Source organism: Sinocyclocheilus anshuiensis, unplaced genomic scaffold (genome assembly GCF_001515605.1).
Source record: "Sinocyclocheilus anshuiensis isolate Anshui unplaced genomic scaffold, SAMN03320099.WGS_v1.1 scaffold1082, whole genome shotgun sequence".
In the NCBI taxonomy this organism is placed as follows: domain Eukaryota; kingdom Metazoa; phylum Chordata; class Actinopteri; order Cypriniformes; family Cyprinidae; genus Sinocyclocheilus; species Sinocyclocheilus anshuiensis.
Genome location: NW_015542379.1, coordinates 3,113,664 through 3,136,569, shown reverse-complemented (window position 1 = coordinate 3,136,569; position 22,906 = coordinate 3,113,664). Strand labels below are relative to the sequence as shown.

Below are 22,906 nucleotides of genomic sequence, written 5' to 3'. Positions count from 1 at the left end.
TAGAAAGACCAATGGTAAAAGGTAAACGAAGTCAAACAGGCATAACGACAGCTCATGACATGTAGTGTGTTCTACGGAATATGGAACATCATGTGCAGACCGACATCAGCACATATAGAAAAACGGTCTGGACAAGATATATAATAGATGTTTGGGTAGGCTAAATAACGTATTTTTTTAACTAATGTCCAAATTTAAAGTGAAAATATTAGGTTTAAGCAAGTTTGGCCACATATACAGTATACACTCTAAAACATGCTGGGTTAAATATAACCCAGTGCTGGGTAAAATAGGGACAAACCCAGCAATTGGGTTGTTTTGACCCAGTGGTTGGGTTACTACCCAGAAGGTTGGGTTAAACATTTAACCCAACCGCTGGGTCAAAACAGCCCAATTGCTGGGTTTGTCCCTATTTTACCCAGCATTTTTTAGAGTGCAGCTATTGGGTTGTATGGCCCAGCGGTTGGGTTCAAAACAACCCAATCGCTGGGTCAAAACAACCCAATAGCTGGGTTTGTCCCTTTTTAACCCAGCGCTGGGTTAAAAAGGGACAAACCCAGCTATTGGGTTGTTTTGACCCAGTGGTTGGGTTACTACCCAGAAGGTTGGGTTAAACATTTAACCCAACCGCTGGGTCAAAACAGCCCAATTGCTGGGTTTGTCCCTATTTTACCCAGCATTTTTTAGAGTGTATGTCAAAATGTATATCTTGCATTATTTTTTTTCACAACTGAATCCCATTTTTCTTCACTAATTCATTTGAAATGATCCTGCAAATGATTTTTTTGAAAGGTACCCTACAAATATTTTATACTAAACGAACGTTTGAAGTAAGATTTTTCAATATTTCTTTGTAAAAAGTCTTTATTTATTTGATGCAAAATGTAGTAAAATTAGAAATATCATGAAACATTTTTGACATTTAAAAAAAAGCTGCTTTCTATTTGAATATATTTTAAAATGTAATTTATTTCTGTGATCAAAGCGGAATTTTCAGCATCATTACTCCAGTCTTCAGTGTCACATGATCTTTTGAAATTATTATAATATGCACATTTGCTGCTTAATTATCAGTGGTGCTCAATTATTATCAATGTAGAAATAGTTTTGTTGCTTAACATTTTTCTGGAGACCATTTTTCAGGATTCTTTGATGAATATTAACTTTAAAACAATCAGTTTCCACAAAAATATTAATCAGCACAACTGTTTTCAACATTGAGAATAAGAAGAAATGTTTCTTGAGCAACAAACCAGTACATTAGAATCATTTCGAAGGATGTTTGACTATATTTTGATCAAATAAACGCAGCCTTGGTGAGCATTAAAGACTTCCTTCTAAATAAATGAATAAATAAAATCATTCCAAACTTTTGACTGGTATAGCCAAAATGAGGTCATAAAAGCTACATGTATAATTACAGAAGAATCTGAAAAGTTTAGTTTCAAATAGATTTAGTCACACAGCAGGACACGGGCATCACTGCTTTTTAAGGTTGTCTTGTTTGCTGCTTAAATATAAATGCTTCTCATTTACATAAACAAGTGTTTTGACTGTGTATTGTCGTTGTATTTCATTTGTCTGTACGAAGAATGTGAGAGAATTTATAAAACTTCTGTCTGCAGCTTTTAGTGCATAACAGATGACAAGGCTGACAAAACCCAGTGATTCTGTCATTTTCCCCAGAGATCTGCATCCTTAGTAAGTAGTATGATTCAACCCCAATAACTATCAACACCCTCTCAAGTATATTTTCACACCCTGCAATGCAAAAAAAAAAAAATCTTCTTTCCACCTCCAATTCTCAAGTCAAGATTAATGGACTAGTTCATCCAAAAATGACAATTTGCTGAAAATGTACTCACCCTCAGGCCATCCAAGATGTAGATGAGTTTGTTTCTTCGTCAGAACAGATTTGGAGAAATAGCATTGCATCACTTGCTCACCAATGGATCCTCTGCAGTGAATGGGTGCCGTCAGAATGAGAGTCCAAACAGCTGATCAGAACATCACAATAATCTACACCCCTCCAGTCCATTGGTTATCGGCTTGTAAAGTGTGTTTGTAAAACACAAATCCATCAAGATGTTTTTAATTTCAAAACAGCTAAAATACAAGTCCTCTATTCATAATATTCTCCAGTGGAAAAAATCATCTGGTCTAAATCAGGAGCGAAATATGCACAGACCAAGCACCGTTTACAAGTGAAAACAGTTCAAAATAGCTCTAAACTAATATGTGGGTGGATTTTGATGTCAGAGTTTTTCAGAAGGAAACATTATTATGGATTATGGACTCATATTTTAGCCAAAAGCAACAGTTTAAACGCCTTATAAATAGATTTGCATCTTACAAACACGCAGCTTTTCACTTCACAAAACATTATTTATGGATATATTTGTGAATTATTGTGTTTTTATCAGCTGTTTAGACTCATTCCGACGGCACCCATTCACTGCAGAGGATCCATTAATGAGCAAAGTGATGTAACTAAATCTCTCTTTCTGTTGCCATGAAGAAACAACTCATCTACATCTTGAATGGCCAGAGGGTGAGTAAATATTCAGAAAATGTTTTATTTTTGGGTGAGCTATTCCTTTAAGGCACTCTGCAATAAAAGCTGCCGGAAAATGTGTCGACTTACTCTTATGACATTATTGTTTAAAGTTTTATTCTATAATATAAATTATGCAGAAGGAGATGTTTAATCATAGCCTCTACTGACATTATTCTGAACACATCTGGTTTGATTTACTGCTTCTTTAATGACTGATACGAGTGTTATTGGCTGGACACTGATACAGCACTGACATGCATCAGGCGGCGTGACTCTGATGTCTCTCTCTCATCCGTCTGTTTAACATGCATTATCTAGAACTGTCCCTGCTGGGCCCATGATGGCGACTGACAGCTGTCACTGTGACTTTGATGGCAGCAGAGAGAGCTGGCCTGAGGTTTACAACAACAGAGGGACACACAATCTTGCATTTTCATCAGATGAAAAGAAACGTGAGTACGGCAGAGGCCATTTAAGGGAAACAATGGAGGAGGAAGACATGAGGAAGACGGGATGTGACACCGACCGAGATATTTATGGGATATAGGTGGCATGACCCACAGGGCCCAGGGGCTCTTGGGAAAGGGCGGGCCGTGTGACATATACGCAGATAACGCCAGGGGCCGAATTTAGAGTTATGCAAATCACATGCAAATTTCATGTGTCACTTTAACGATATGCTAATTCCCGGTGTTATCTAAATGCCGTAAAGACAGGAGTCTGTCATCTAATTAGGAGGGATGCGTATGAGTCAGGGTAAGGTGTGTTTACAGATGCAGGAGATGCTATCGTGTGTGTGTGGATTACGATACAGCTGTGCTGGAGAACGAAATTAAATGGACAGTTATTTCCACCTAATCCCACAGTCAGATAAGCGCGGCCTTTTATCTCATCATCAAAGACACCGAGTGCCCTTTGTCAAGAGTACATACAGCACACGCCGCCGCACGCTCTCCAATCGAGTACGAGTTATTGGAGGAGGCACACAGGGCTTGGCCCACGTGGGTGTAATTAGCGTTAATGGGATAGTTGATCAGTATAATTACTGAGACTCAGGCTGCTGTTATTCTAATCGTGGGGATTTATAAGTGTGTCTGTGCACATCAGCTACCTCTCATAATTCACATGGTTACGGCCTGCATCGCTGATTGTGATAATCACACGACGCTGCTTTCTTTTAACGCAAAAGCGATTGTGGGAGTCGCTCTTGGGAGATTGCACTGTAGAAAATGTTTTTTGAAACAAAGATTACTGGAGTATAGGTTCTTCATTGAAATACTATTTCAGTTGTTTCGTGTTTAATTCATTGTGTTACTGTTACTTGCCTTTTCATTGTAATTATTTGTGAAACTGAAGCCAAATTTCTGAGTGGATATTGTTTCTACGTCAATTTTTTTATTACCGTATTTTAGTCTTTCTACTTCAAAATTTCATGTTTAATTCAATGTGTTACTTGTCGTTTCTTTGTAATTCTTTGTGAAATTTAATCACAATTTTCTACACCAATTTTTTTGTGTATTTCAGTCTTTCTGCTTCAAAATTTCACATTTAATTAAATGCCTTACTTGCCATTTCTTTGTAATTCTTTGTAAAATGTACTAGCAATTTCTACGTGAATACTGTTATAAAGCAAATCTCACACCAGTTTTTTTCAGAGTGAAGAGGGAAATCACGTCGATGACCTCACATCACATGTGTTTATGAGTTTGTGGTGGTGGGAGGATTGTGTTGACAGATTGTGTTTCCAGACCACTGGTGATAGACCAGCATTCTGCTGTGCCAAGATCTTCTCTCTCCAAGCATCAGTTACCCGTCATGACTGTCTGGCATGGCAAGTTTTACATCTGTCATCTGACTGATCTTTATTCACTGTCCGTTGTCTATGATTATAATCTCCTCTCCACTTCCAACCTTTTCCTATCACTCATTATCACTTGACATTTCTCTCACAAGTCCAACATCCTCCACTGTCTGTCACTATCTCTGTGTCTCTCAGTACAGATGAAGTCCTATTGTCTTAAAGAATAGATTAAATTCTGTCCTCATATTGCCAGAAACCCGTGTGACCTTCCTCCCTGGACAAAAGCAGATATTATGCAGAATGTCCATGGCCATTGACTTCCATAATAGGGGAAAATTATATATAGTCATTGTCAATGTCTACAAGCAACTGTTTGGTGTCACAAGAGTTTACATTGAATTAAATGCCATATACTGTTTATTATGTAACCAAAATACCAGTAACATCCAGAAAAAAATATTCTGTAAAGAATTCCGAAAAAGTCTTATTTTGAAATGTCTGTGCTTTACTACTTCCAACTGCTCATTCAAAAAGATGAGGGACATAAAATATGAACTCTTAACCATCTATAACATATTACAATATAAACACCAAGTAAATAAATACTGTCATAATTTATCAATAGTAGATCATATGAAATCTATTGACATAAATGCATGGTATTAATTGAATGCAAACCATGAGCCTGTGGAATTTATGCGATTTGTTTTATTAAGTCAGTCTTTTGAAATTTATTAATCACTACTGCAGATTGCGATTCCTGTTTTTCCATCTCCAGATTTAAGGCCTCTTAAAATTATACCCTCAAGTCATCCTAGGTGTATATGACTTTCTTCTTTCAGACGAATCTAGTCTGAGTTAGATTAAAAATGGTCTTTGATCTTTCAAGCTGTTTAATGGCAGTCAGCGGGTGTTGCAGTGCATCAGTCCAAAAGAAGTTAAATAAAAAGCGCCCATCCTTAATAAAAAGTGTCTCACACGGCTCCGGGGGGTGAACAAAGGCCTCCTGTAGCGAATCAAAGCGTTTTTGTAAGAAAAATATCCATATTTAAAACGTAATAATCTATTTAATCTAGCTTGCACTCACTGTTGTACACGGAAGCAGCTCTGGGCGGATGACGTATGGAGGTCGGCTTTGCACATGCGCCTCTCAGAAGTGACGAACGCGGAAGCGCAGGGGAGAGATCAAAACAAAACAACAGTCACTAATTAGAAGTACAAAACGAGGATTTGTAAAGAAGAATGTCGGAGGATTTCGATATAAGCCAAGAGGAGACTGGTTTTCCTTTGCTAAAGTGAGGAAACTTTGCTTCCTTTGCTCCTGTAAACAAACGTTGGTTTTCACGAGACTCACCAGCGCATGCGCAACACTGACCTCATACGTCATCCTCCCAGAGCTGCTTCCGTGTACAACTGTTGGCGCAAGCTACATTAAAGTGATTATTATGTTTTAAATATGGATATTTTTCTTACAAAAACTCATCGATTCGCTACAGGAGGCCTTTGTTCACCCCCCGGAGCCGTGTGAGGCACTTTTTATTATGGATGGGTGCTTTTTATTTAACTTCTTTTGGACTGAAGCAATGCAACACCCACTGAGTGCCATTAAACAGTGTGAAAGATCAAAGACAATTTTTAATCTAACGCCGACTGGATTCGTCTGAAAGAAGAAAGTCATATACACCTAGGACGACTTGAGGCTGAGTCATTTATGGGCTAATTTTCATTTTTGGGTGAACTAACCCTTTAATTTATTTAAGACTTTTTACAACATTAAATTTGATTCAATTGAATTTCAGACATTTTAAAGCCTTGCAGCAAAAAAAGAAAAGAACAGAAAAGAAAAGAAAAGAAAAGAAAAATGACAAAAAGCACCTTAAAAAAACAAACATTTTCTGAAGCTATCAAATATAATTTATTTACATTCAGATATGGCATATCAAGATGTGTTGTGCCAGGTCTGCGCAGGCTGGAAGTGAACATTTTCTTTTTATTCTTTCATAAATTCATGATAAAGTACAACCTGCGTATTGCTACGAAAAAAACACCTTTCATGCGACTTTATATATTTGTATTATTTATCTCTCTTATTTTCTATATCTCTTAATGTGTACACATTTGTTGGTTTTGTGTGTGTGTGTGTGTAGTCATCCAAACCAGAGGGATTACTCAGATTTGTAATTAGTCCAACGGATGCTTCAGACAACTTAATTATGTTCCTTAATTAACATGCAGACCAAATGGAATACCAGGTGTTTGGTCTCCTCAATTCAATTAACGCTCCTTAATGCCAGTCGACCTGCATGGCAGGGCAATACATGCAACAATTATGGATCAGGATTAGAACTGAGACATAGCTGAGTGGCATATCAGAGGACATTATCATACACAAAAGAGGCATAATGTACTGCTAATAATGGCACAGACGGCCACGATCATTCCTGGAATATGGAAGCGGTTCTAATGATCTGTGGAAATGGGACTGAAATGCACATCATTAGAACAGGCCTAAAAACAAAGCCATGGGGCCTACACAACAGCGGGAAAGACGCTAGTGACACATGTCTTATTTTTTTTCTAAGGAAATAGCACACATCAAATGTTATGTTAAACAGAATACATTTCTCATAAACAACTTATGTTCATTTATATTTAAAAAAATCTGTCCCTTTATCACTCCTTATTACTACTGTATTCCTTGTCGCAGTTGCCTTTTGGCGATTCATTCCTTAGCATAACAGTAAAGAAGATTTTTAGCTTTAACCGTGGTCCTTAGTGATTCATAAAATCTAAGTCAGCATAAAATAAAAATAAAATACCATCACTACTAGAGTAAAAAAAAAAAGCATATCAAGGAACATAAAATGAATACCCAAGGCTCCTGAGGATATATTGAGGTCTTACGAAGCGAAACGATCTGTCTGTGCAAGAAATTTACAACATATCTGTAATCCAGAGCCACACGCAAACAGGGAAATCTGATTCTTTTCCACAAACTGGTTCTTTTGGATGCTTCGTTTCAATGAACTGGTTCAAATGAACGATTCACCAGTTCATTTAGTAAAAACACAATGACATAACGCATACACAATAATATTATTAAACCACCCAATGATAGTGTGAAATATGGATGTTTTACATGTCTAAAGCACATCATAAGCTTTGATCAGCTCACCTATTTACATAAAGAGAAACCCCTTCATTCAAATGCTGAATATGAATAAGTGCTAATATTCATTCAGCAGAAGATCAGATACGCCTGTATTCAGATGGTTTAGTCCGAAATGGTTTCGTGATGAGATGGTTTAGTCCGAAATGGTTTCGTGATCTGGTGGATCCAGTTCCCTGAAATGTACCGGTTCTAAAAAATGATTCATTTGCGAACTGGACATCACTCTAGACAGTTTGCCTGGGGCTCTGGATTATATAATAATGTTGTAAATATTGTTCAATTTCTTGCACAGACGATCATTTCGCTTCATAAGACCTCAATGTTTCGTCAGGAGCTATGGGTATACATTTTGTGTTGCTTTTTTTGCTTCTCAAATTACCAGTAGCCACTGACTAGCATTTTATGAATCACCAGGGACCACAGTTTCAACTAAAAATCAATGATTGCCAATATATTTTTTCACTTTAGCAGTTTTTCATGTCTATACTGCAATAGTGAAATGTACTGTAATTCCTCAACTAAATGTTTTACTAGCTGGCATGAAAACGGTTATGAGATGCCAGCTCCTGTGGTCCTGCTGGCTAGCGTGAGAACGCACTAGATTACACTGGCACAGACTGCACACCCAAACCTATATCAGTGTTGCACAGAAAGACAGAGAGACTGCATAATATTAAAACAAAAACACACTTCCGGCCAGGGTTTAAAGTCGGCATGAATTTTAAATTCACCCTCTCTGTTTTCTAAATGTATGTATTTGATCTTAATGTGAACAGTTCATCCATGCTCTTCATTTTTAAAGGAACAGTTGACCTGGGGAAAAAGAGATGCTGAGAATTTCCTCACCCTCAGGCCTGAGTTGTCTTTTCTGAGTTTCTTCATGGGACAGATTTGGAGAAATTTAGCATTACATCACTTGTTCACCAATGGATCCTCTGCAGTGAATGGGTGCCGTCAGAATGAGAGTCCAAACAGCTGATAAAAACATCACAATAATCCACAAGTAATCCACAAGTCTCCAATCCTTCAGTTAACATCTTGTGAAGTGAAAAGCTGTGTGTTTGTGACTTTTTTAAACTTCAAATCGTTGCCTTCGGCTGAAATACTAGTCCTCTATGCATAATATTTCTTTTTCTCCAGTGAAAAAGTGGACTCATCTGAATGAGGAAGGAAGTATGCAAAGATCAAACACCGTTTACAGGCGAAAACTTTTTCACTTGAGGAAGCTTATTATGGATTACAGACTCATATTTTGACCAAAAGTGATAGTTTGAAGTTAAAATGTCTTAATGATGGATTTGTTTCTTATAAACATGCAGCTTTTGGCTTCACAAGATGTTAATTGATGAACTGGAGGCGTGTGGATTACTTGTGGATTATTGTAATGTATTTATCAGCTGTTTGAAATCTCATTCTGACGGCACCCATTCACTGCAGAGGATCCATTGCAGAGAAAGTAATGTAATGCTAAATTTCATTTTATTCTTAAAACGTCTTAAAAATATGTGTGCGTTTTCCTGGCTGTTATTTTCTGATTTATGCAGTTCTAAAATCACCTTTAATTTAGTATGTCAACAAAATTAAACAAGTATTTTGAACCAGCCTTTATCCAATGTTCAGATTTCTGTTCTGGAAATGTGCATATTTGCATATATCTCGTTTGCATATTTAAACAAAACATTTGAGAAAACGAATGTTTGCTATTTTTAATGCAATCAGCCCACTGGGGACGTATGGCGATATCCATCACGACACATGCAGCGTCTTGCCTTAATATTTTGAGGCCATCATTTTTAATCCAAATGTCATGATTTGATCTCCCGGTGAAACGACAGACTTGACTTCTCTCTGGGGATGAATGCCGGACTACTCCAATCATTTTATACAAATTGCACATTGCTGTTCTCACACAGTGGGTTTGCTGTTGGATCAAGTGTAGTTTGTACTGCCCCATGCTTCAATAACAGTCCCTCTCTGAGGTAAGGTAATAAGGGAAATCAATGGAGTGTCCTTTATGGACATCGCAGAGCTCAAGCAACTACGTATGTCTTTTAATGCGTCATATATAGTGTGCTAATGACTCTTGCAGAGGCAGTAACAGCTCTCATAAGAGACATTCCAATGCAAAGCCTGCATTACACTGTGACAGGTTCACAAAACAATCTGCGCTGAAATGTGCTGCACAAACCGTTAAGGTGAGGTTGAAATGATTGGGGACCTTGTTAAAAATAAACTTCAGGCTCTCTTTCCTAATGTTGGGATGCTCTGGAAGGATATTCAGTGTGGCTGGTGCAAAACACAGCCAGGAAAAGCATGTTCTAGTGTTTATGTTTCAGTATGTTTATCATAGATCAACATTGATTTTAATATGTAAAGGAACATTTGATTTCTCATCACCTCTCCAAGGACCAATTCACAAAATGAACATGTCAACTCACTGTAAAATCCACCTGCTCTATAACATTCACCCAAATATTGTGCATCTTGACAGATACATAAAATCAATCATACACATACACTCACAATTACACACATAAATTAGCAATTGCTGCTGCCATTCCAAGCATGAAAGAAAAGAGTTACTGACTATTTCAAGCATGAGAACATGCAAAATGTTAAATATCTGAAAGATGTAAATCCATAATTGTTACACATGCAAATTATATATTTATTTTTAATAGAAATCCTTTGTAACAATATACACTCTAAAAAATGCTGGGTTGTTTCAACCCAACTTTGGGTCAAATATGGACTAACCCAACTTTTGGGTTAAAAATTTCATTAAAAAATTTAACCCAATGGTTGGGTTAGTCCATATTTGACCCAAAGTTGGGTTGAAACAACCCAGCATTTTTTAGAGTGTACATTATCGTTCGAAAGTTTGGTCGGTAATTCTTTTTTGAAAGAAATTAATACTTTTATTCAGCAAGCATGTGTTAAATTGATAAAAAAGTATAGTAAAGACTTACGGTAGAGAGTAAAGATCGTAAAGACTTACAGTATATTGTTAGAAAAGATTCTATTTCTATACTTTTTACCTTTTTATTCATCAAAGAATTCTTAAAAAAGTATCACAGGTTCCAAAAAAATATTAAGCAGCAAAAACTATTTTCAATATTGACAATAAATCAGCATATTAGAATGATTTCTGAAGGATTATGTGACACTGAAGACAGGAATAATGAAAATATAGCTTTGCATCACAGAAATAAATTATATTTTAAAGTATATTAAAATAGAATACCATTATTTTAAAAAGTGTAATAATATTTCAAAATATAACTTTTTTTTTCTGTATTTTTGATCAAATAAATGCAGCCTTGATGAGAATAAGAAATCGTACTGATCTTAGACTTTTAAACAAGAGTGTATATATTATTTACATTATGTGCATTCCCACTTTAAAATTCCCAATGGATTTCTGAAGTAGGGGAAAGCGTCACATGTCTGCACTAATTACAGAAGCAATAATGACTCTCATAAATAGTAAAAAAGAAGAGAAGAAACTCTTAATGAAGGTTGTTATTGCTTAACTTTAGAAGGAGAAGGAGAGAGAGAGAGAGAGAGCGCAAGAGAGATTGTAAAAAAAAAAAAGGGTCAAGATGAGATCATGTTTGACCACAGTAATATGACACTCTGTTATGCCAAAGTCTTGTCTGTTGGTGTCTGTATCAAAGTTAATCAATTCTTATCAATAATAAAACAGGGTCCAGACCTGAGCCGATATTCATTGGGAGGTGTCAATTAACCGTGCGCCTGTAGAAAACTAATACTCAACTGGATCTGTCAAATTCTTTTAGGCCTCATTAGCAAACAGAAATGAATTATGTATGATCGCCTTTTAAATCAATTATAAATTAAATCCTGCAATGGAAACAGCAGGTAACAGGAATCAAAGGAGCAGAAGGAGAGAGGGGAAAGTAAGAGATTTAGTTTCGGTCATGGCACAAATGGCCTCCATAGGAACTGCAATGAAGCAAATTCTGCCACCTTCATACTTTTATGGTGTTTTAATGGTTTCTTTTTAGCTACCGATAGAACCGGAGTCTTCATCTCATGTGAGTGCACATCAGGGGTTCTGCAGGTTTTATAAAGCTCCATTTAAGACCTTTTTAAGACAATTTCAAGATTAAATCGAAGGGAACAGAGCATGCCAATATGTTCTCTGAATGTAATTGTCTAGGGAGCAGAAAATGAGCTGCATTAGCAACAAAATACAACATTCAGCAGATCTCCATTAATTCATTTGACAAAAAACTTAACTAGAATACGAAAATAACTTTTACCGTATCTTCTGATCACACAGCAAAAAAAGTGCTGTTCTCAGTATTTTTGTCGTTTTCCAGTGCAAATGTCTAAAGTTTCTTAAACTGCATTGAAAAGCAAAATTAGCAAAAATAAGCAGTGGCGGCTCGTCGGGGGAGGCAGGGGAGGCACAGCTTCCTCATAATTTTGAGGTGAAAATGCGAGGAGGACGATTTAATGTTAATAAAATTCACAATTAATTTCAGTTCATGTCTCAGAATGTGTATTTTTTGTTTGTAATTTCACAGTTGTAATACCATACCGTGAAAGCGCCGCTTTTCTATCACGAATGTGCCGAATCTGCTGAATGTAATTACAACCGCTAATGATAGAGAAGGGTAGGGGGAGGCCGGGGGAGAGATGAGCTCTCGTGCCTCCTTTGGTAAAAAAAATTGCCAATCAGCATCAAGTGTTCACTTTCAGCGCTGAGGAGTGTTGAGAAAAGAAACCTCGTAGAGGAGGCTAGCCTCCCTTCTGATATCAACCAATCATCACAGAGACGTAAATTATGTGATATTAGTTTGAACGTCTGCCGCTGCGCTGATAATGTACCAAGTACTTATGATGAGTAGCGATATTGAATATTTGATCGCCAACAGATTTACCAAGCTGTCAATCAAACAGTATATATACAAATTTAGGGAAAACAGCCTAAGCTGGATATAGGCTACAGCAGTCGGCTTAATTAAATGGCGCAACAGGCAGCTCTCTTTTAACACAGACTTTTAAGAAGGGATGGATGTTTGCTTCAAGTGATAGGCCAGGTAAGTGAAATTATATTATCTTGCTGTATGTATGTCGTTTTCTTTGCGTTTTCTGACTAAAAGCAACCAAAAAGCCATTTTAAAGTGGTTAAGCAAAATAATAATAATAATAATACTCGGCAGGGATCCCAGACCAATACAATTAGTCTGCCTCCTCTATTTTAAAACCCACGAGCCGCCACTGAAAATAAGAGGTATATTTTTCAGAGAAATTGATTAAAATGAAGCAAGTTTTTAAACAAAAACAAATATTTGTCAGTGTAGGGGGCTCAGAAAAATCAAGGAAAACACATTTTCATAACTCACCGACAGATATTTGTTCCCTTTCGATACTTCACTCGTACTGCGTCTTGCTTAAGACGCATATGGGAAAAAGCCTTTTTCTCCTGAACTGAAGTTGCTCTCATTGCGAGAGTTTTAGTCTCGCCTCTCTCCGCTCACGGATCGCTTTCTTTTCAGAGAGCGACTCCACCCACTGCGCCCTTCCGTTTTCTTCCTCCCAGGGTCCCGTGAGGAAAAAACAGCGGGGCAGAGGGGTCGAGCGATCGGCCACGAGTGAGCTCACGCCGGCCCAGATCCCGCGTGCCTCGCACGCAGTACTCGTTCCTGTATCTCAGGGAACCGAGGTTACGTTAGTAACCGAGTACGTTTTTGTTTTTAAGATATTTGTTTCTGTTTCTCGGAAAACTAATTCAACTATCTTAATATAGCATTTCAAGTACATAATACAGTATATCCTGATTTAAAGGGATATTGTTCCAAACCTGTATGAGTTTCTTTCGTCTGTTGAACATAAAAGAAGATATTTTGAAGAATGTCGATAACCAAACAGTTAATCGTAGCTATTGACTTCCACAGTATTTTTTCCATAGTGGAAGTCAATGGCTGCGGTCAACTTTTCATTTTTGAGTGAACCATCTCTAATTCCGATGTGTCCAGCGCATTTTATGGAGGACTGTTTCCTGATCCTGGTAGAGTAGACTACAATGCCGGCTGTTCTGACTCACAGACTGTAAGTACGTTTTTTATATTTAAAGAATTTGCCACTGACGATTCAAATGCGAGTTTTGAGCAGTGTAGAGTAGCGCTTGTTGTTTGTGATTTCTCTGATCACAAATGCAGACATGGTTTTATGTTTACGCAGCGCGATGCAACGCAACACATAAAAAGACAGTATAAGTCATTATAATCCGTAATTATGTCCCCACTGGATGCAACAAATGCCTCGTTTATAATGGGTTTTAATGTTTTTGTCTCGTCGCTCCGGCCGGACAGGGCATCACAATATGGTAAGGGGCGTAACATTTCCGTCACACGCTTGAGGTATTCGGCCAATCACAACGCACTGGATAGCTGGCCAATCAGAGCGCACCTCGCTTTTCAGAACGATGAGCTTTGTAAAAATCGACACGCTTCAGAAAGGCGGAACATAGAGGAGAAACAATAATGTACAGTATGTGGAAAATAATGTGTTTTTTGAACCTTAAACCGCATAAACACATTTCATTACACCAAATACACAAAATAATGTTCTTTTTAGCAGCATCATATGACCCCTTTAAGGCCTTCATTTGTCAAAAGTCTAAGACTTTTTAAGACCTGCAGAAACCCTGGCACATAATATTAAACATATTCTTTAAAAATATTATTCATTCATTTTGTGTAAAATGTGTCTTAATGAGGAAAAAATGACTGGGTGCACCTGTGAGACTAGGATTTCCCTCTTCTAATATATCAGCTGATGTCTCGTCTCATAAATTGAAAGCACTGATGTTAACAGACAAGCATCTGCAGATGCCATGCAGGAGTGAGTCTAAAAATAGCACATGAATTTCTACTGTACCCACGTTGCCTCCCTGCCCTCCCTCTGCGATCCATGCGCATGTCCCTCGTTGGCCCGATCCTGGGCCCTCATTTATCAACAGTCAGATGTGTGCGCAATGAGTGCGTAAGAACAGTTTCACGCAAAGTTTATCAACAGTGCGTATGCACAGATGTGTGCGTAATGAGTGCATAAGAACAGTTTCATGCAAAATGTGGGATCTACCAGCTTGTACTAATACGTAGGAATGTGTGTAAATATAAGCACAACTCTGAGCATGCTTACGCAGAGAATCTAGTGGTAGAATAGCGATACTACAAAAAGAAAGTGCCACTGCGTGTTTTAATTGCAAATACTCAATTTATAAATTCATAGTTCAAGTAGAAATTTGCATAATTGGTAACAGACACACTGCAAAATTCTAGTCAAAATATTAAAAAATTCTTAAATCAAGATGCATTTACTAGATAAGCAAAAAAGACATAAGATATTTATATATAAATATTTTTTTATTTATTATTTTATTATTTTTTTTAGTCTTGTTTCCTGGGGAAAAAAAAATGTAAATGAAGTGAATTTTGCTTAAAACAAGTAAAATCTTCTTAAAACAAGATTATTTTTCTTACCCCACTCGAAGATAATTTGACTTATTTTAAGCAAAATGCACTTTATTTAGACCCCACCCCCCAGTCATTTGAAATGTTGCTATAGTGTCATGGCTGATCTCGCTTTGCTGGAAGAATCGGCAAACCATGCGCTGTGCAGAGAACGTGTTTTCAAAGAGCGCGCTGATCTGTTTAGTGAGAGCACAGAATGGCTTCTCAGTCGGTACTGCTTTCTTTGCCATGATTTCGGTGAGGACATTATACAATCACGTGATTCATAAAGGGAGGTGTTGTCACCATATATGGTTTATTGGAGGCGTTTCTGAAAGCAAATGACCATGAACGTGAACGAGCATGGTGCTTAAGAACATGTGGGATTTATAAGTAATGAGCGTACGCACGTTTGATAAATATGGATTTTTTTGTACATACACACATTCTAAATTCCATTCGTAGGACAAAATATAGAACCTTTTCTATGTATTGTCGATAAATGAGGTCCCTGGGCTTTAGGGGCCACTATCATTTATTAAAATTGACTGCAGGTTGCTGTGCCATTAGGGGAAACTCTTTACCTGGTGATCCGGCAGCATGAAATTACCCAGAACACAACTCAACATGAGCAACCAATAAGAAAGAAGCAAGAGATTTAATCTGCTGGAACCTCTACTTCATAAGCTCTTTTTCATCTCGTCTTGTTGTAGTTTATTTGTGTTGGAGTTTACCATTGTGTGTTTTTATGTGAAACTGCTAATACAATGCCTATTGTGTTCATTTTGCATGGTTGACAGTTACAGTCCCAGCTCTATGTCTCTCTCTTTCTTTACGTGCCAGAGCCCGACTGCAAGGAAAGCATGTGAGCATTACTGTTGCGGATTAAAATTCAAATTGTGTTTCATGACTTTATCTTGCTGACCAGAGAGAGAACAAGAAACAGAGAGTGAGAGAAAGTGAGGGAGGAGAGGAAGAACCAGCACTGTGAACAAGAACAACAAGCAAGAAGTAGACAAAAACACAGAAGGTGCCTTCAGGTTTAATGTGCATCCATGTCAGAAGTTGCAAAGGTAACTTGGAGACACTTTGTCCTCCATTCTGGGCGACTTTCAAGCATGAAATGAAATCGGTTCTGCTGTTCAGACAGATACCTCCCACTTTCTCTCTCACTTTCTCTCTCTAGAAGTCATATGAAACCCATATTTTATGTAAAAGCGTTCCTGTATTGTAGTCCAAATAGTAGAGAGCAAGATGCTTGCAATGTCAAAGTATGGGTTCAGCTCCCAGACAATGCAATACATGGAGGCTAAAGTTCAAGTTAACCACTTAGAGCATCTCAATGTATCCCATTGATGCTTCTTTTTAAAATGTAATGCTATTTGCAATTACTGCCATTGTCATGAGCAATTTGGTTCAACTGCAGAATTCATGGCTTGCAAACTGCAAGCTAACAAACAAACAAACAAACAAAAAAACACAAAGAACAGGCTGAACAAGAAAAGTTTCTATAACTTTGGTTATATACTAATATATGTGCTGGATAATTACACACTAATGACGCTAATAACCTGATTCACAAAGTGATTTTGTTTGGTAACAGATGAACATGAATCTGGAAGAATTTTATTACATTGCATATTTTGTCAGTTTAGAAATTAAATGTGCTTCACTGAAAGATACGCATGACAATCGCAGCTTCTGTCGAATCGCGATTTCGATTCCATTTCGATTTATCGTGCAGCCCTAATGCAAATGGAAAAATGTATTTGTTTACACGTTTTGAGGTCACAACATTGTATTAGGAACTGCACCAAAATAAATCCATAATCTGTCCCTGTAGTCATAATTTGTGTGAAAAGGAATTAAATTTAATGGGTTATACTAGTGTTGATTTCAGCTGGAAACTGCAGTGAACTGTATGTATAGGTACGTTTTTTTAATGTTTTGAAAAAATGTTGGTAATGCCATGTTTTTTACAATGAGCTATGTTGCGATTATGGTATTAAGTTTAGGCAAGCATTTTACAAAGGCTGCATTACCTACAACAGCTGAAAGCAACTTTTTGGCAACTGATTACCATTTTACTTGGCCTTAAGTAACATCCTTGAAAAAGGAAAGTTGGAGGAGTAATTTATTACATTTTGATGAAAGATTACAAAGCCGGATTTTTTTCCTTTTGCTTAACGTTAATGATCTCTCAGAGCATCTTTACCCTTTCCAGACTCTCTATCTGTTGACCAGGAATGAGGTCAGCAGACCACTCAAAGTATTAATCGACAGCCAGCGCAAGCCAATACAACCGACCTCTGCAGGACCTGCCAGACATCAGACCGCCTCCTGCCAAAGCTCTTGTTGGGGCATCATGAGCAAGAGTCAACGTTTCTTTGTGTTTGCTTGTATGTGTGTGCGTTTGCATGTGTGGGAGTGTTCGCAAACCTAAACCCCAGCTAATATCATTACCAGTCATGCTGCTCCAATATAACCCCAGTATGGAGATATAAAAGACCTCAATCAATTCAGGTCTAGACGCTACTGGCCAATCAATAAACACATAACATCACAAATAAAATGGAAAACACAAAGAATAGCTTCAAGCCTACATGGTGAAGGCAAAAAACAAAGGAGGAAGAGAAGAGGAAAAGCGAGAGGAGGATTTGGCGAGTCCTGCGAGCTGCTTTTGTTTGTTGTAATCAGGTCTGGTGATCTCAGATGCACATCTGCTCGAGTCTCAAACATGGCTGGATGGTATAGAGCAAAATAACAGCATCCTGTAATCGAATATACACTTGTTCTTGTTGTACAAACAGCAGAGGCGCCGCAGGATGGTATGCCAAAAAAAGGTACAATTATAAGCAAACTAATAAAAATAAAACGAGAAAACATTATAGAAAAATATAGCAACTTATAGTGCACTATATAGGGGCTAGGAAGCAATTTCGGCACAGCTTTTGATACCCTTTCATAAATACACACCTGTGGACCCTCGACACAGACTCTCAAACTTTAGCTCAAGTACAACAGAGTGCAGCCTAATTATGTTCACTCAGTGGGTTTTATTTGTGGCATTATGCAAATTCACTTCCTGACCCCCTCCACGCATGGACATGTAAGTGAGGTAACGCAGCGGACACACATGCACAAAGTCCTCCAATCACTCATATCCATGAGCACACACTAATGAGAGCATCTCTTCATTACCTTTCTGACCCCAATCAGACTGAAGATCCCCCCCCATCCCTCATTAATTATCTACACACACACACACACACACACACACACTTATATTGTGTCCTTCCCTTCCCATTCGCAAACTCTTGTAACCTTCGGGACCTTCATCGTGTCATTTACAACTCCATCATACACAACTCTCATGCTGTTTTAAAATGCTTTTTTTTCTCTATGGAAGAATTTTTAAAGACTATGGATATAAATATCTATTCATGTTTGGATGAAATCTAAACCAAAAACTAATGAAAGAAAAAAAAAACACTTAATTCTTCCAAACTTTTGACCGGTAGAGTGTGTGTGTGTGTGTGTGTGAGAGAGAGAGAGAGAGAGAGAGAGATAGAGAGATAGATAGATTTCTTTTTATATATTTTTTAAAACTAATTTTTAATTATTTATTATATATTTATTTTACAGAACCTGGACCTTGTGGAAAAGAAAAGCATAAACATTCTTCAAAATATCTACTTTTTGTGCCACAGAATATAGAAAGTCTTACAAGTTTGCAACAACATAAGTGATCTCATCATTCCCCGACATACAAGCACTTCCGATGAGGCAAAATAACAGAAATGACTTCACAATATGACATTTAGAGACAGAACACATGCCATTTGTCTTATGCTTGATTGCAGGAACAATTTTCACTTACGAAACATCTTGCCACCCACCCACCCTATATAGACAACAACATATAGACCCTCTATTTAATCACAGCCATCTCTCAAACTGAAGCCTGCCATTATGTACACACATACACAAACGCAATGGTGTATACGATGAAAACCAACTTGTTCTTTTACACCTGCACACTCAGCACCCAGTTGGCCACTACAGATTTTACGATCCCCCACCCGCCGCTGTCTATGGCGTATCTCTGCGGCACACAGAAGTGCTGGCCTTTCCATTCTCATATCTCTCTCTCTGCACCCACTCCACTATTACGCCTCTACCATGATGGGTGTCGGCAGTTTAATGTATTTATGTCTAAGGAAAAAACAGCTTGCGCTGCCCCCTAAAGGTATGGAGGGGAACAACACAGCAGATGGGTTATGATTGTTGTAATATTGCATGTGACTGAATAGAAAATCAACCAGGGTATGTACCACGGTAAATTTCAATATAATTTCTCCATCTTGTTTGGTTGCAAATGACTTACTGAATGGTTCCAGAAACTCCAGGGATATATGTATAAGAAATATATTACATACACTATCAGAATGTTTGGGATTGATACAATATTTTAATGTTTCTGAACGTGTCTTCTGCTCACCAAGGATGCATTTGTTTGATCAAAAATACAGTAAAAAAGTGAAATATTATTACAATTTAAAATAACAGCTTTTTAAGTGACTATATTGTAAAATGTAATTTATTCTCTGTGATGCAAAGCTAAATTTTCAGCATCATTACTCCAGTCTTTAGTCTCACATGATCCTTCAAAAATCATTCTAATTTGCTGATTTGATTTGATGTTTGGAATAATTAATAATTAAATAATCTTATGCTCACCAAGGCTGCATTTATTTAAATCAAAAATACAGTAAAAACAGTGAAATATTATTACATTAACTTTTTTAAACATATCACATTCTATGACATGCTAATTGACCCCAGCAAAAACATAAAAATGCAATTAAATAAATCCAAATATAAAACTGGCAGTGCTGTACGTCCACAATAATTGGAAAATCATATGAAAATTCAATGCATTTATTCATGTTTAATATCTGGAGTCTCTAAAATTCCAAACAGAATGAAAGCAACATTTTGACAGAGATCGTTTCATGGATGTTCTTATGATTTTTTTAATATAATAAGTTTCTTTAAGATTAGGAAAAGTCATAAAGTCATCAACCTGACACTTTGAGCTTTTAAATGGCTGTTGGGGTCTACCGGACTCCAAACACGAGAGTTCATCTAAATTTGTCACACATTTCTTATTGTAGCTGGTTACTTCAGTGGTTTTTAAAGCAGACAAGAAGCAGACGGATCCGATGAGGTTTTTATGCGATTAAATTGGCCAATTTACATCAGTGTAAGCTCACTCAATCTTCCAAAAACCGGATAAAGTAATAAACAGCACAGAACCCAGAAACAGATAGCTGAGATTAATCAAGCGCAGAAAGGGCTATTTACAGCCAAAGCCTTTTAGCAGGCATTAAAATACACTAATATCTACACCGGGTGAATGAGAGCATGTTTGCGGGAACACTAGGGAAGAAGATTATTCACTCGATTATAACAGTGACTCAAAGAGACTAAACCTCTGTAGACTCTCGCCTGGCTGCCACCTTCATTTCCTAATGGCACAAAGAGGAATATAATCCACCTTTCTTGCAGGTTTTTAAAGAGCAGGCATCTTATTGTGGTTTAATAAACATGGATGAAAAGATTAAGAGGCAAAAAGGGAGCGATGTTACACAGAAACAATTAAAAACACTAATTATTCCAGTGTGAGAACGCACCTAAGGCACATTTTTATATATCTTAACATAATCATCTTGAACATTAAAAGAACATTTATCATGAACGTACCTCTCCGTGAAGTTTCGGAGGACGGTGAGCAGGTTAGCCAGCATGTTTGCCTCTCTTCTAGCCTTTTCTGGTGCTTAGGATGTGGATTGATCTATACCTGGAAAAGAATGAAAAACAAAATTGAAGATAATACACAGAATGAATTGTTCACTGTGAGAGCTTTACCTCTGATGGCATTTATTGGTAAGGTAAAACTTAATATGCAATGCTTATAATTATATTCAGTTGTGCCAATCAATAATTCAAGCATTTGTTTTATTTGCATACTGCATGAGAATGGGTAAATGGTTAATCACAATTATTTTGCACAAAAATATAAAATAAATATTAATAATCACAATATATATATATTTTTTTTACATTTCATTGGCATTATTGCAAGAGAACATCAACTTACATAGTTTGCTTGAATGACCGTGTAAAAAGAAAACAGACTGGCTGTATTACACTTTTATTTAAACAAAATATCTTTAGAGAAATCACTTTTTTTCATGCACATGGTTGCCAGGTTGGTTATATTAGTTAAAGCACTGGGCAGCCAGAAAATGTATCAATTTATGAAAAAAAAAAACACTGACTGGGGTACTCAACAGGCGGCCCGTCTGCATTAATTTTGTGGCCCGCATCATGCTAAAAATTAATGTATTTTTTATTACAATTTGCACTCAAAATATTTGGCAGTTTGGTTTTTTAACTAACTGAATAAATGCGCAGTAGTTTGAGTCACTAACTTGCATTTAAAAAGCACCACACCCCAAACAACTGAAAGAGAAGCGTTGTCCAACAAAAGAGGACATTTAATAACATGATTTTACTCCACAACATCAGTTGAGTGTTTGAAATATCATCATTTTGAGATCTGATATGCGCTTTTTGTCACAGAATGAGGCAGAAAATATATTCTATAAGGCTATGTCGATTAGCATTGGATTATAAATATACTTTATTATTATAAAAATACCAGAGATGGCTTGAAGAACACAGATAAACCATATATTGTCACGTCGTGTGTTTTCTGTCTACATGTTTGATCAGTTCAAGTTTATCTTGGTTTTATTCAGTCACAGCCATACCTTTGCCTATATTAGGGATTTCCTGGAGCGTCACCAGTTCTTTCACTTCTGTGATGCGTATGTTGAGTTTCCGCGCAAGGGCGCCCTCTGGCGTCCAGTATGAATGAAACAGATTTCATGTGTTTAGCGCTCCGTGATGTGCACTCTGCCATCTTAAATATGAAAAATAATACTTCTTTCTAAAAAAATTTGTGAACTATATTTACTCATGAATGTTTTGCGTTTTAACATTTTGAGTTTGAGCCCTGATACACACTGTCACTTCATAACCAAAAGGACCAATTATGACACTACAAGCAAATAATAAACCAATAACTGTATTAATGTAAGACTGCTCTATGATGTCTATTTGCATACTGAAAAAAAGGTATAGCATTTACTTTGAAAATCTTTCACTCAGAAATGTCTAATACATTTCACAAATAATTACAAAGAAGCAACAAATGACACATTAAATGTGTAATTTTGAACTAAAAATACTAAAATAGTATTTTTTTGTTTTTGTAAAACCTAATACAATGATCTTTGTTTTAATTACACAGGTGTCCAACTGACTCTTGAACATGTTTCAATAACATTTAAAACCTAAAAATCATCCATTTATGAAATATTTAGCTTGAAACGTGCTTGTACTACAGTATGTTTCTTTCAAATAAATGCCACTTGTTTTGATAGTTTGTTATCTTACACCTCAAGCAATCAATTTACCTAATGTTGTCCTATACACTGTAAAAAGTAATGAGTTGAACTTACTTGGAAAACCTGTGGAAACTGATTGCCTCAAATTTCTCAAGCAAATTAGTTTATCATTTTTGAGTTAATAAAACTTACTGTAACTTTGCATGGGTAACTTGTGTATATGTATAGGTTACCAGAAAACTTGAGTGTTGGTAACTCAATTTGACAAGTTCTGCCAACATTTTGCCTTAATTTTTTTCTCTTCTTTCCAACTCTGTTCTTTTATTATTCCCTTTGATTTTTTCCTTAGTTTTTTTTTTTCACTTTCTTTTTTCCTTTCTATCTTATTGTTTCTGTGTCCTGATTTTTTAC

The 22,906-nt window shown here is 36.8% G+C and overlaps 1 protein-coding gene across 3 annotated transcripts in view; it reads right to left on the bottom strand.

The window, feature by feature from the left end:
- The window catches only part of LOC107692495 (A-kinase anchor protein SPHKAP), a 133,542-nt gene that overhangs the window by 58,913 nt on the left and 51,723 nt on the right, over nt 1–22,906 (bottom strand). For all 3 annotated transcript variants that reach the window (XM_016491576.1, XM_016491579.1, XM_016491577.1), the window contains one exon: nt 20,784–20,874. In XM_016491576.1, coding sequence (XP_016347062.1) covers nt 20,784–20,827 — 44 coding nt within the window. In that variant the 5' untranslated portion in view covers nt 20,828–20,874. The remainder of the gene's footprint in view (nt 1–20,783; nt 20,875–22,906) is intronic.